At 39.6% G+C, this 15733-nt stretch overlaps 1 protein-coding gene across 1 annotated transcript; it reads right to left on the bottom strand.

Moving 5' to 3' along the window:
• Positions 1-1313: 1313 nt before the first annotated feature.
• Positions 1314-13966, bottom strand: IL18RAP (interleukin 18 receptor accessory protein). Its single transcript, XM_065658591.1, has 10 exons — positions 13837-13966; positions 12518-12785; positions 12240-12414; positions 10694-10868; positions 9662-9730; positions 9284-9404; positions 7384-7538; positions 6388-6525; positions 2326-2496; positions 1314-1708 (listed from the first exon to the last, which is right to left on the bottom strand). The coding sequence occupies exons 1-10, from the start codon at positions 13958-13960 to the stop codon at positions 1314-1316; spliced, it is 1791 nt and encodes a 596-aa protein (XP_065514663.1). The 5' UTR covers positions 13961-13966.
• Positions 13967-15733: the final 1767 nt, after the last annotated feature.

The raw sequence follows: 15733 nt of genomic DNA, 5'->3' as shown, positions 1-15733 counted from the left end.
ACAGAGTGTTGAGTTACCTCTGTGTTAGAGATCTGAGGTGTATACTCTGAGATGCTCTGCAGTGCAAAGAAAAAGGCAACAAGTGGTGACAATAGGGAAGTTTACTTCAAAAGCTTATCATGATCTGAGCTTAAACCCCAACGCATGCGGAACTGCAGTGATAAAATTTTCTCTGGTATGGCCAGTGATGCCATTTGATGTTCTGTTTTTACACAAGACAATATCTTCTTCTGCCTCACCACACCATCACAGATTGTCCCACTGAAGGCTTTGAACCCAATACAAAATTAGGTAGATAATGCCTAGCCTGCTTGCAAAAGAGTTGTTCTTTTTTCAGTATATTTGTCCTGTTAACAGCAGTATTTCTTAAAGTCTATTTCCAGCAAGGAATCTGGTAGACAAACTATTCAATTAGTATTATAAAACAATGATTCTTTCACTTGAAGGGCAAATGAAGTCAAGAGAACACCAGATCAGTGGCTCTCCTACTCAGAGTTTCTTAACATTGCATTTCTCTTAGCTACAGCCATACATACACAGACTGCAAGCTGCCTTAAGGGTAAACGATACGAACCTGGAAAGTCAGCAAACAGAGGGCTGCAAGGGAAAGACTTCAGAGTCCCTGGAAGTCTACTAGCTGTGACAACCAGGACTTTGATTTACAACTATGACACACCCCATAATACCAACAGGTTCAGTGGGACCAGTGAGTGACTGGCACCAGACAGGATCAGCAGTGCAGATGTCTCTGGGAATGAAATGTTTCACAGCTGGTAGGAATGCTTTCTCCCATTGCAGGAAGGATGGAGATACTGGGATCAGCCCTGACACAGTGCTCCTTCTTTTCTCAACCCCTTTGGCACACCCAGAGCTCTTCTTCCTTGATACTCCCACAGGAGGAGATAACTCCTTTAAAGAATTCGGATTTGTCCCACAGGACTGCATAAGGAAAATTAAACTGCAGACTTCCTCTGGAGTTCCCTTTTTTAATCTTTTTCTAGAAAACAAGTATAAAAATATTCCAGAGGAAATACAGTGCAAAATCCAAAACATTCACATATATGTCTCAACATAATAGAAAAATAATAATAAATACTATAAAAATAACAATAAAATAATAATTTATGAAAGATAGCTCACATTTACAGTTGTGTGCAGTGCCACTTAGTTTTACCATGGGCTGCAGCACAGTCACACTGCAGTCCTTCTCACCATTTTGGAGTGAGATATTGCTGAGCGCAGTGACAGTCCACAGTGGTCAGCCAGTGTAGAAAAGGTCTTTTACAATCACGTCACCATTCCTGAGCCTGCTGTCATCCCTCTGTGAAATTTCTGCTACGATATACCAGACTGAATAACCTTTGGAAAAATCCCTTTAGGCTGCAATTTCCCAACATCTTAGTAGTTTTTACTGGCATGTGGTAATGCATGTATTTCCAGAACTTCTTATTTGGAGCAGCAGAAATAGAAGACTTCCAGGTAATGACTGGTAAAACCCGGAGAGCCTTCTTTACTACTGAAGGCAAAACCTCTGGCTCTTGGAAAGCCTGGAACTTTATTAATACCAGCTTGATCTTTTTGTCTTCTAAAGCACAGTTCACCGCTGCCTGCAGTTCAAAGATGCTTGGTCCACTGATGTAAGCCGGGCTCAAAATAATTATTACTCGTCTGCTTTGTTTAATAGCTGTAACAACTTCATCTGTGTACACTGGAGAAGAAACACCCACTGTTACTGCATTCTGTAATGGATGTTTTATCTTGTCGGTTCCTTTATCAACAGCTGAACCCCAGAAATACGGAAAACCAGAAATAGGGATGCTGAGCAATCACGTAACCCCTAGAAATGTTCTTTTGCAGCCTGGAGAACACAACTTGCTGCTCAGGAGGTAGAGGGCACAGCTGAGACCTCAACACACTTTGATGCTACTTAAAGACAGTCTCAACAGACACTTGGACTTGTCGTTGTCTCTCCCAGCGACAGGTACTGAGGACTTTCTAATTATTGCAGGTAGCACTGAATAAAGTTGCTCACAAAGTAGCTAATGAAATATCTGAGGTCTTCTTTTCAGGGAACAAAGCTTGTTTGCAAGTAAATTCTTAGACAGGAAGGTTTGTCTCAGCCTAATAGCTACCCAGCAACCACACTCAGATGTGTGTGTGCCTCAGGTGCAGGGGCCATATATAAAGATCAAAACAGTATGAAATTTGAGCAGAAGCTCCAGTACCAAAATATACCATTTGCTGATCTGGTGCAGGAGATTTTTTGAAGAGTGAAAAAAATTTTATAAAGAACTGAAGATTGTCTACCATCCACAGGAACCTTACCTCCTCCTGGAAGAATATCTCTTTCAAGAATGCATAACTTGTATCCATATTTATTTTCCAGCATGTCTGGAAGAAGCTCCAAGGCAAACTTTTCCTCGCTAATTAAAGTAGAGTCACTTTCAGAAGAGTCTAGTTTTGCATAGGACACAAACGCATCAAATTCTTTGCCATCTAAAATAAATAAATAAATAAATAAACAGATAAATAAATAAATTACATAGTATACGTTAACAAGTCTGTCTGAAGCATTCAGCTTCTTTCTTAGTGCTCAATTTCCATTTATATCTATTTAAGTAGGCATGACATAAACCTAAAATTACCAACCGTGCATGAAGTACAGCCATCCAGCTACCCAAAGCCAACCCTTGCTCCTCACTGTGTTGCAAATTTCATAGACCAACAGTACCAAAGCAAACAGGGAAGTTATATATGACTAGTGCAAGGAAACGTAAATCAGGTTTTTTTCTGCATTTCCACAAACATGGTTGGTTTTTGCCAGTGGAAGATCTGACCCTTTCCAGGCAAAATCCATGTTGTAGGGAACAATGCCCAATCTTTTTCCTCATTTGCCCCAACGCTGATTCCAAAAATACTCATCAATGCACAATCTGCTTTGAAAATACAGTGAATTTTAAAGGAAAAAATGTTCTTAGATATCCATTCCTTGCAAAAGATGTGCTACTTTCATGCGCTGTTATGTTTGTATTCAGAGAGACTAGCGCAAGTAGCAAACACCAAGTCTGATCCAATCATCAGCTCAGATGCTGAGTACTGACCAGTTCCTGAGCATTGTTTCAGTCTCATTAAAAGAATGTTTGTGAACCACAGATGAAAAATGTATAAAGAACTTTTCTCAGCTTTGAAACACCCTGCTACCAGTGACCCGAGTTAGACCCATTCTGGACTACAAATAAATCTTATCTATTTGCTAAATATAATTTGAACTACACTTGAGCGAGGAGAGAGGAAAACAAAAGAAATTGCTGGTGGAAGCAAAAGACACAGTGGACTCAAGCTGGTCACCCATCTGTCATTGCTTGTTGTCATTTAAGGTGTCCTAAGGTGGGTGGGACCGCAAAATTTGACATGGGAACTATTGGAGACTCAAAACTTTTGGAATGACAGGGCATTCTCAGGCAGTACAAATGACATCAGACACCTATGTTCAACCAACTGAGTTGTATCGTGTGTCAATACAGTTAATAGAAATTAGAAAGAAATTCAGCTATTTAGTGTAGAGTCCTACTGCAGGATGCTGCTGCAGGGAGGGCTGAGAAGTTCTCTAGATTTCACCATACTGACTACATCTTCACTGCACAGGAACGGAGACACGTGTCTCTGGCACAGACACCTAAGTAATGGTGCTGAGTATCACCCCGTGCCTCAGTGTTAACCTCCTGATTTCTATCCCTAAAGGTAAGATTAGGATCGCAACCCTGCGCTAGATCCATCAGGTTCCCACAGGATCTGGAAGAGCCCATATGGATTCCAGAGAGCAAAGGAAATACAAAGGGAAAACTAATGACATACATAAGCTGGGGTTGAACAGCTACAACCAGGATATAGCAGAAAGTGTGTAATGAAAACAAAACATAGGCATGTAGGTTAGGTTTAGAGGCCAAGGATATGATGAGACAACACACATTACATCTCCACTCCTCCCCTCTGCTCCTGGCCACACACTTTTACCACTTCCTCCTGCTGGTGCTGAAGCTCTTGTGGTAACAGAGGAAGGTGACTCACTTTGTTGTCTGCTCACTGTCTTTTACTGAGTTATTTTTCTGCCAGCCATTTTAGGCCCATAAGAGTGAATCACCAACAGCAGGCATGTAGGGCCAGTGTGGGACTTGAAGTCCAGTGGATCACCGGTTTGGTTTAGCTGACCTTCAGTTCAACTACACTCTCAATTGAAGCTCCTTTGAAAACAGTTTTTAAACGACAATAAACTGCCAGATGTTCCTCATTTCACCCATAGAGGTCACTCTAATCTTATTAGACAATGACTTAAAAATACATCACCATTTTCCTTTATAATATTACTATTACAATAGCACGTTAAAAACATATACACAGGACCTCTAGGACTTTTTTTTTTCACCTAGAATTGTACAGAAGGATAGCTATGACCTGAGGAACTTTTGGCACAATCATTTAAGATCACCAAAGGGTAGGCAATGAAGAATACCTGAGCTAAGCAAAATGACTACATATGTGATCTATAAATGCTAGTATGAGAGGTTCTGCATTGTTTCTTTCCCCTTGTGGAAGAAGGCAAGATTTTTAAGACGTATATCTGAATTGGTTAGGGAGGGTTAGAGAAGCATGAGAAAAAAAGGTGACCTTACTGTTGTCTTCAGTTACCAAATGGGAGAGTACAGAGATGATAGAGACAAGACTCTGCTCCGAGGTACACAGTGACAGGAGAAGAAGCAACAGACACAAGATGCAACAAGGGAAATTCTTATTAGATGTCAGTGGAAAAAAGATTGCACCAATAAAGCGGTCAAACACTGGAGCACAATTCCAGAGAGGTGGTGGATTCTCTGTCCGCAAGGCCCTGAGCAACCTGGCCTAGATTGGCTCTGCTTTGAGCAGGGCGTGGGATCAGATGACTCCCAGGGGTCCCTTCCAACCTTGTAGGATTCTGTAGTTCTCTGATTCTGCACTAAGAGAGATGGAATAGAAGAAATGATGGAAAGGAAGAAACAGCAAAATGAAGTCATAACTGCTGCTTTGCTGCTCTATAAGCAAGCCCTTTCAGACACCAGGTGACTTGATATGCATCCATATGAAGTGAGAAGGACATAATCCTGCAGGTGAGGACACATTTTGTGGCCAGTCATTTTAGGAGAAAACTATTTGGGTAGTCACAATTGATCTGCACACTCCATGCTCCCACACCACAAATGGTGTTGTGTGTATGCGGTAGATGAGAGTCGAGGAGCAGGATAGATTTCCACAGTGGAACCTAATGGTGTCCTCAGTTTCAATGCACAAATCTTGGCAGGCCTGTCTCTGTTCTACTGATACATGGGTTGAGCTCTAAGGGGACTTTCCAGAGGTCCTTAAATGAATTTGTTACCAAATAGAGGGGAAATTCTGAGTGATTTCCTAAATCACCTTTGCCAGCTGCCTTAGGGCTCACAAAAATACTTTCCAAAGGGCAGTTAATTGTCTCATTGCATATGTATTTATAGATATCTAGATATAGTTATTTTACACTCACACGTAATCTACATATACATATGCAAACACAAAAGCAGACTCAGACACCTGTATATTAAGCTGCACCAAGATTCAAAAATTTTTAGAAAAATTTCCTTGGGCACATATGACTAGATGTCTTTCAACCCATATAAGAAAACTATCTGTTGAATTCTTTGAAGTAGGCACTGTCTTTTCAGATACATTTTTACATTGCCTACTGTGTTGAGGCCCATTTCAGCTTACGTGATGGAATGATCCTACTACAGAGATATGAAATACTGGAAGCTGATCACACTGGTGTAAAGGTCAAGACGGTCAACGTAACTTTTAGAAAGGAATATTTCCTGAAGGTAAACTTCGCAGCTGATGCCCAATATCCTCTTATTTCTCTCCTTAGTTAATTAATCTGAGAAATTATTTGGCTTTGTGTGAAAAATACATTAGACTCTGGAGTCTTTCACTTAGTTCTACAAGGACATTTGGTTCCTGTCCACAGATTCTATTGAACACTTTGGGAGAATGAGGTTAAAATGTTTTGAGGTGCTCTGTTACTCCCTGCAAAGGTACTGTCAAAATTCAACTTCTTACTCTAATCTTCCATGGATAAATAAGGCATCTTGTAAAAGGCTAACCGTGACATTTCTATTGGTGTAAGATATTTCCTCCACACTGCCTGGGTATTTTCTGTCTGAATTCACTGAGCATCTTACTAGATTTAACAGCCTTTGTATCAGCTCAAAGAGAAGAGGGACATTAAGAGAATTTAATTAAATGGTTGATTCATGTCAGATAAACCCACATGACAAAAGGCAGTAGAAAAACTGCAGAAAATTAATATTCTACAATGTTTCTTACCTCCTGTAGTTTCGTTGAGGACCAGATAACTTCGGTACATCAGTACTATTTCAATCCAGTGCTGGTAAATAAAGGCAGTGCACAAAAGGAATGCAAATAGAGTAGAAATGGCACTGCATAGTACGTATAGGAGAAACACTGTAGAAAGAAAAGAGTCTACATAACTCAGGCATTCCAAAATAATGTTGACACTTAGATGAAAAACTCAGTCCAGAAATGTGGGCAAACCATCTCACAATCTTCAATCTTGCCCTGCTGGTGGACTTTAGGGAAGTTGAGAATTCATTTAGCTGCAAACCTTAACACAGAGTTTCAATCTACCATCAGAGACCTTTTTTGAATGGCATCTCATTGACGGTGTGAAAAACCATTCTGAGGTGGAAGGCACAGAGAAAATGGTCTGTGGTACGCTCAGCAAGGCTGAAAACAGTCATCACTTGAGATGGAAAAATTACATCAGAACACATAGAGCTGCACCCAGTGCCCTGTTGGAGACTTCCTGTGCCACTCCAGTGATGGGTCTCCTCAGTGAACTATGGTTCAATGGTTTCATTTTTACACTGATTCTGGTTTTGGCCTTTGCATGGAAGACTGCCACATTCATATCCGTTATGATAACTTCTCAGAAAAATGCATGCTAAGGAGTGGGGAAACAAACAGAAATGTCCCATGAAAACCAGGAGTACTATTGTTTTCAGCAGATGCTGTGCTTCAGTTTATTAGATTGTCTATTAATGTTCAGAGATGCTACTCTCCTTCTCTTCCTCTCAGTTACCTTCCAGCTTCCACCCTCCTGCAGTAAGTCCCCAGATACCCCTGTTCATCTGAGTACTCCTCAGAATAACATGCCTTTCCAGATATCAAACTTTTCCCAGCCACCTTCAAGAAACTTCTGCAGCAGGCTAAAAATCCTGTGTCAATGGGGAATGAATTTGTAGCAGTGAGTAAATCAAAATGTGTCCCCAAGGGCAAATAGCCATCCATCGACAGCTTTACCTCTCTGCTTTCTTTTCAGCTGGATCACAGCCGTGGCATTCCCCACTGAATTCTCAGCAAAGCATGTGAAGTTGCTTCTGAGGTCCCTTTCGGTAACTTCTTTCAGTTTCGCAACATGAAGAAGTGTGCGCCCCTTTAAACCTTTGGGATAAGAGCTAACGAGAAAAAAATATATATTTACATGATACCTTTGCTGTGAATTATACAATCCCCAAAGGTCTTAAATACAAAGAAAGAAGAGCTTGCAACATTCAGCTTGAACTTTCATCAGCAACGCAATATTCTGGTTTGAAACTTCCATTCGGTTTTTACTTTGTAAGAAAATACTAACATCAAAGGTCTGCAGGCTGACAGGTTTGTTGTTAATTCATCGATCACTAAAATACTTAAGCACTTGCCTGGTTTTAAATATATAGCCCCCTTTGATTTCTATAAGATTATTTGTATTTTTCTAAGAAGTAAAAATTCTCTAAGGGGAAATGCAGTGAAGTGAAACTTCAAAAAGGAGCCCTAAGAGAGGACTAGCTGGGCAAAAGGATTGAGCAGCACAGCCTCTTGCACAGGAGTAAAAAGCCCAAGGGCAGTATAAGCAAACAGAATAAGACAGAAATGAAGAGGTAACAGGAATCCTCTTGGTGCTGAGAGAGAGTTGTGGGGAACATATCTGCGCCTGCAACCACTCAAGAATACCCAGGGTTTTTGAATCTCAGCATTTCTCTTTTAAAGCCACAAGTAGAGGCATCTCTGGGTGGTCCTGAAGGTGCCTCACATCATACCACAGCAAAATGATCATCTGCTATGACCCTACCTCTGGTAACTCGAGATACACAGGCATGACCATGGGCAAGGATTCAACCTGTACTAAGAGTCTCTTGGGAATTTTTTATTCATTTGGGTTTTCAAAAAATAAACAAACAGAAATTGTATGTAAAACAAACAAACAAACAAACAAAACTAGAAACCTAATAAGAACATTACAAAGCTAAACATTCAAAGGTAGGAAAATCCCATTTCCAACCTGCCTCTTTGGTGAGTGAGAGAAAGAGTGAGTGTGTGTGTGCATGCGATATCATAATTTGTTATTTTTTCCCATATGGCTCCTATTAAGAATTAGATCTTTACAATGACAGCAGGGCTTTTGCTTCCCCTAGTGCACAGAAAAGTTTTCCCATAGAGATGACTCAGGGCTGTGTAGTGGAAGACACTTGCCTGTGTTGCTTCCACTATGTTTCTTGCCCAAGTTTGACACTGCATAAGTGAATGAGACAAGGAAGTACAGGAAGGAAAAAGAAGTGTAGCAACTCTTTGGGTTGTTCCCAAGTCACAAGAAACCTTTCTCCCACACGTTGCTCCTCTGCAGGATCCAGTTAATACTTGCCAGGGAAGACTCCTGAAATTCAGTGTCCTGAAATTCAGTGCTGCAAGTCCTCAGACTGACTCAATAAATGCACCCCAACCTCTGAGGCACCAAAACTCCTTTCAATGTCCTGTCCAATGTCGGTACTGTTTTACTGATCTGGTTTATCCCCCACTCAGAGACAGCTTCCAAAGACAGATTGTGTTAGTTGCTAGCAAGGAACAACAGAGGGAACACTTGGAAACAGTTGATGAAGGCACAGGCAACCAAGCACCATTCATGCTGAAGCTGTCCATGAGATAAGCTTTATTGAGGAAGAGTTAAGATTACACAGAAAGTTGGAGTTCTTGGCTTTATGGCCATCAATGTTTGCTTCTGTATGTGAAGTGCGTGTGCTTGTCACATCCTCATGGACATACACGTTAATATGTTGAAGAACAGAGCCTTCTGAGTTTCAGTAAAATGTATGCAGTAAAGTTGTTGCAGAAGGATTTTTACACTTGCTGACTGTATTAATAATCAGGCTAATGGGGTTTTTCTTACCTTGTTTCCTGAATCAGTTTCTCATGTATGTTTTCTTCGTTGTTTCTTTTCCATGTTACCCTCATCAGAGGATCTCTTTCAAACCCAAACTGTACACGGCATTCCAAATCAAGTGGCTTTCCTGAAACAAATTAGCACAGGAAAACCATGCGTGGAGGTCACCAGAATATTTTTCTCTTAAATAGCCTGGGATCTGTATAACACATGATGCTTCCGTTAATATCTACAAAGATATATATCAAGAAAAAGCTAAATTTTATAGTAAATTCTGATACTCCTAGAGAGTAAAGCTGTTTTGCTTTATCAAGACCTATCATTATCTATGAACACCTTATTTAAACATTTTCTTTCCCTTTCAGATGAGAAATCGAAACTTACCAAGCTCTGCTTCAAGTATCATCACGCCATTGGGATACAAGAGGTTCGGTGGATGGATAGTGTTTTTTGCTGCAATTAGCAGGAATATTGTTAATAACTATAATGCTATCATCAGTGCAGAAGACCAGAGAAAATATCTTACAGAATTTTTTTTTTTTCAAATGACAGGTGGAATTTAGACACCTAAGGATGATTTACAGATGTTGAGGTGTCAGAGATTGCACAGATAGAGGAGTTTTGACTACAAAACTTATATATTATAGCTACTTAAAGATCTGCTATCTCAGTTACTCTGAGGTATTGCCAACTTACATGAGCTGAGGAGCTCAGAGTCTATCCTGCACTTAAGGTTATTTAGGATTCAGAAATTAGGGCCACTCCCCCTTGCAGGCCCCCCTGAAGGTTGCAATCCTCATACCAGTTCCTTGCCAAGCCCCATTCCATGCCCAGTAACCACACATACAGCACGCACCTCATTCACCAGCACAGGTACTTGATTTAAAATGACCATGTGGGTTTTTTTCAAAACAAGGGCTGCCAAAAGGTCACAGATAATGACACCCACAGTTCATATAATCTACTAAGCAATTACTCAGGCTCTGGAAAAACAGCCTGAAGGGGCTAAAACCCACACCTCTGATATTCTAGGAAAGTCCCATACTGCAGGAAATGGCACCACACAACACTTTTTTTTTTCTTTTTCGTCTTTTTCTTTTTTTTTTTTAAGGGAAAAAAAACCAAACTAAGCTGCAGCAGACAAATGCATGCAAGATACAGAAAGAGTAAATATGTACATGGCACCTTTCAAAAGAAATTAATGAGCACTGAAGGTTCTAGTCAAAGCCCCAAGATGTCCTTGAAATACTTGGAAGGGGTTTTTAATGAACATGTAGCTAATCCAATTTATGGTGTTATTGTTTGGGGTTTATTTCTAAAACAAGAGCCTCAAGAAAAGACATAAGTAGGGTAGGAAAGTATAGAGAAAATGTACTTTACTAGAGGTATTTTATTCTGAGTTATTATATTACTCACCAATTACTTCTACTGTTACTGTTGTTCTCATTGTCCAGTTGGTAGCTTTGTCATCTAGAGTGTAATCACACACATATGTTCCAGCATCTTCTTCATAGGTTGGATTCAAATAGATTTCATTATGCTTAAGTTTTAGGCTTTGTCTGCTTTTCCTACTTTTTATCTGATGACCACCCTAATGAAAAGAGGAAAAAGGAGAGGAGAGGGGAGGAAAGGAGAGGAGAGGAATTAGGAAAGGAATTTGAAGTCCTTTTCAGAGTTGTTGTTGCTGTTATTAAATTATATTTTAAGATATTTGGATAGAATTACCATGGCAGTAGAGCTAAGCTTAACTCTTTCCGCTAAAGCCCAAAAAAAGATTTATTAGGTGTCTGAAGACGTTTGTCAGTTATATTAAAACGTTATAGTCTATAATATGTGAAAATCATTATCTTTTTAAAAATCATTTAAAATGCATGGTTGTTGCTGTGAGAAATGTGAAATCATGAACCTAATGTAAATAAAATGCATATTACTAACGAGCAACAAAAGTGATCACTTTTTTGATGGACTGGATATTTTTTATTTTGTAAATAAATTATTTTGAAAACATTTTCATGTTCTTTTATGAGAAGTAAATCATTGTTTTGAATTGTCTGAGACTGACAATACTGTCACTACTTTTAAAGGATGAAAACTGACTATTTTTTGAAAAGCACCTGTATTTTTCAGCTTAGTTTACTCATATTCTCTAAGATCACCAAGAATTTTGCTTAAATAAAATACCTGAAAATAATCCAACACAAAATGGAAAGAATTTCCTTAAATTCAGTGGGTTTCAGACCAAGACGTAGGTAAAGGTATACCTCATTTAAAGTTTGAAAGTAAATGAAGAGTAGCTTTGACTAGATCATAATTCTACTTGATAGAATAAATAATGTAAATAATACCAGGTAGTAAAACACAGAATTGAAATTTACACCACTTTCATTTTCTTATTTCTACAGTTTTAAACGGTATATTACAGTGCTTATGAACACAGTAGGAAAAATTCTTAGCTTGCAAGTATTTTAGTGGTCATTTGAAAAAGAGCAAGTCAATAATGTAATAGAGTTTCATTGAAAACAATAATCTTGGAAAGAATAATTTGAAACATTAATCTTAAAAGAATTTTGGTTTTCTAACCAAGCCACTTTTTCTTTGGTATATTTGATATTTTCAGAATTTAAAATGTCAAACCAAATATTAAAATTTTAAATTTCAAAACATATGTCAATTTTGTAAAGAATCTGTTTCGATTCTCAAATATTTAATTTTCTTAGCTGAAGAGAAAGCATTTCTAGGTTTCTATTTCATGCAACAACATACTGGGTGTGGCAAATTTCTTCAAAACTCTTACTTACAGACTTGATATGTAGCAATTCAACATTATGCTTTGGGGTTGAATTTCTCGTGCTGCATTATCTGCCAAAGAAGAGTTCAAGAACCTATGGCATGTGATCATTAACTAGACCTAAAGCTATACTACCACTGAGCTTTTTCAAATGCTCAAGACAGTGACTCTTACCTTGTACCATTTTATATCTCTTTTTTTCATGTGGCTGTAGCATTTTGTCCCAGGACAAGTTATTGAATTGCCATTGCCAGCAAGAAGATTCAGCATGTTTGTTTCATAACCTGAACAATTTGCTGCCTTCTTTGTTTGAACCTCCAAGACCATTTTGAGACATGGGGTTTTTTCCCTGAGTGATGCAGAAAAAAAGTTAAACATTTAATGCATAAAACAAACAAACCAAAACAATTAGTTATCGTATAGAAATATAAGCCTTTTTCGCCATTACATACCAAATCATACAGATGTATACTCCGGAAGCACTGTCCCTTACTGGTTTAAACCAAAGTGCGTCCCCTTGGAGAATAAGATTAGAGGTTTCCTTGATAGCCTTCAGCGGCTCTTTATCTTTCTGATGCCAGAACCATTTCACCTTATGTTGGTTTAGAAGTGTGTTGTCATAAATGTGGGTGGCAGCTCTATTGGGTATAGCGCATTGTAAAACAAACTCCTCATCATTAATTGCACGGTACCGTATTTGAGGTTCGACATGTGAACATCCTGAAAAGGGGAACAAAAATATATAAGTACCACCTGAAAGAACACATAATCAACATGTTTAATAAAAAAAAATTAGAAATACTACAAAAAATATTTTTTTTATGTGACTAGATGCTAGGCTAACAGAGAATTGATTTCCTTAAACATGGAATTTGCCAATATTCTGAAACATGTATTCAAAGGTTTCCAAAGGCTTATTAGGGCTTTTTCAAAAACTTTATGAGAAAATAGCTTAAGATTTTTAGTGAACTGAAGATTTTCACATGGGTGCTAACCCGTTAAACCTGAGCCTTGTAGAAGAGCAGATGTAGGTCTTCCAGCTCTCCTCATATTGATTGATTGATATAAACCTGAAGAAGTAGAGCCTGCGTGCTACACTCACTATTTAGGGTAAGATAGACAAGCAGTATCGTCTCACTGCTTTCAAATCTTTCCGCTCTTGTTTTTCAGTTACTGTCACTAAAATTAGACAAATGTTTGGATTCTGAAAGCTGTGGTCACCCATCCTAACTCCGATTTCGGACTGACCTTGCTGCGTAACTCCTCCTGCCAGTCAGGCTGTGGTAACTCCCAGCAATAAGGCAGGAGGACAAGAATCCTTCGGTTCCTGCCCATGTGGGACGCTCAGCAGTTTCAGTTTCTCTCTGTGAACTGAATTGTATCAAGCTCCTCCAGGTAGATTGTGTGGGTGGAAGACTGATACATTGGTCTCATCCTGCCTTTCTCTTCCTTCTGCTCCCCAGCAGGCTTGGGCCACCTGCTACAGACTTCAAGGAGTCACAGAAGCAATTCATTTTCTCCATTTGGTTCTCAGAAGTTGTCCTTTACATTTGCCCTTTTAACTGGGCAACTGAATTTTGAATCATATTTAGGGTAAACTGCATTGCCAATACTTAAAAAGCTTGCAGAAAGGTTAGAAACAGATGGTTGCCTGACACAAGCAGGAACAGGTGCAGGAAAAACTCATGAAGGCATGGCAAAATGCAGATTCACTTTTCTCAGCTGTCAGAAAGCTCCACAAACATCAAAACTCACCAAAGCAAACTCTTACCTGGCAAGTTAATCTCTCTAACTTCTGCCCCACTGACAAATAATGCTAGGATCCAGCACAAAGTGAGCATGATTTTCTTTAGCAGTTTTGGTTGATATTCTGATACATTTTCTTTACGAACCATCTTGCTTTCTGTAAAAGAGCGAAGCAGAGTTTATGGGTTCTTTTGTAAATAATACTCTGATAAGGTAGATAGGCAATTACAAAATCAGCCTTTAGTTAATGATGACTATCAGCAACAAACTTAGATAGGCTTAACTGGCACCAAAGTCCACGGAGCTCTATTGTATCTTGAAGGCAAACAGGACCAGAGTGTGTAATTTGGATTCCTTTGGGATTAAACCGAATCTGAAGATGTCCTGCAGCTATAAATAGTCTTGAGTCCATGGGGTTGAAGTAGAACTATGCAGAAGTAAAATCCTCAAAGCATGTACTGTGTGGACACCAGGTCTTCAGTTCTAACTCTTTCATCCAAGAGACATGCTCCTATTGGGAGCTAAAAAGGACATACCATAAGACATTCATCAGGGTCAGCAGAGAAACCCAAAAAACCTTTCTTCTCCTCTGTGATTTACCTCTATGTGCAGCATCGGGCATCACTTCTGCACCACAGTACTGTGCTGCACTGCTTGAATGACCGTAGCAGAGACTTGTTGAACACGGTGGCACTCACGCTATCATAAGGTATCAGCTCTGTGGTGTGCCATCTGTCAGCTGAGACTGGGAACACCCAGGGGACTTGTAAGAAGGTCAAAAAAGCACTTAGCTGCACCCAGACCCTTGCATTACAACGTCCTGTCCAAGGTGAAACCCCAAGCCCTATTATATGAAGTGTTTTGTCTCTCCTATTAAGAGGTTTGATCTGTGTCACACAGCTTCTCAGCCACAGGGCCAGAGGGAAGGCAGGCTATCAAGCATGTATATTCAATAGCCATGGCTTAATTTGGGTATTTAATAAAAACCTATACAATGCTCATGGTTGACATATCTGGAGTGCCTGATTCAGGATCTCAGTGAGTAAAGGCCATATGCTTTGCTGATGTTCACATAGTGCAACTGAGACATCAAGGAGATTTTTACTTTGCTCATTTGGCCACAGAGTGACTCTGCATTTGCACAGCTGCCAGAGAGGCACTGAGTCAGTCCAAGGGAAAAAAAGGTCAGGCAAAGGCTAGTCCCTTGTCTGTTAGCACCTCATGCAAATCAGACACAACTCACACAGTCAGGCAGCAAGAGAGCATCCAGCGCACACTGACCTAGCAAGAGAGGTGACAAGAATTCCCACTCTGCACTTTTTCAGGCAGCTATTCTGTGCAGAGAGGAGCACTTTAGTCACCATTCTCTTCAGCGTGTCTCTATTCCTTGCAAGTGAAAGGAATGATCTATTTTTACACTCGGAGGTCACAGGAGTAGGTCAACTCATTTGCCTTAACACATCTTGGTGCTTTATTACAGATTGGCTGCTGCCAACTGCCATCACCCCATACATCTTTTAAAATCATCCTGAAACTCCAAGCCAATAGAATGTTTGAATAAAGAGACAGTTTCCTACCAGCACTGGGCAAAAGCTCTCCTAAACTTTAAGAAGACTGTCTTATCCACTGCTGCAAAAAGATCGATGGATCCTGACTCTTCAATCTGGGTTTATGACAATCATAAAGACTTCTCTCAAGGCATTCATTAGGGCTGCATCCCTATCCCTATTAATAGTGTATAAAACAAAGGATGATGTTTTGAGTTATGTCACTCATCAGCCCATATGACAAAGCAAAGTGGTGCCAGTAGCAAGCAGGATCTGAAGGCCTTGTGTGTAATTCAGTGCTGCAGTCTCTTGAGCAAGTGAGCTGATGTAATGGGTCACCGTTCTCATAAAGGGAAAGTTTTCACCTACTTGTCC

This window comes from Caloenas nicobarica, chromosome 1 (assembly GCF_036013445.1).
Source record: "Caloenas nicobarica isolate bCalNic1 chromosome 1, bCalNic1.hap1, whole genome shotgun sequence".
Taxonomy (NCBI): Eukaryota; Metazoa; Chordata; class Aves; order Columbiformes; family Columbidae; genus Caloenas; species Caloenas nicobarica.
Note: the sequence above shows the minus strand (reverse complement) of the source record. Positions and strands in the feature narration are given on the sequence as shown.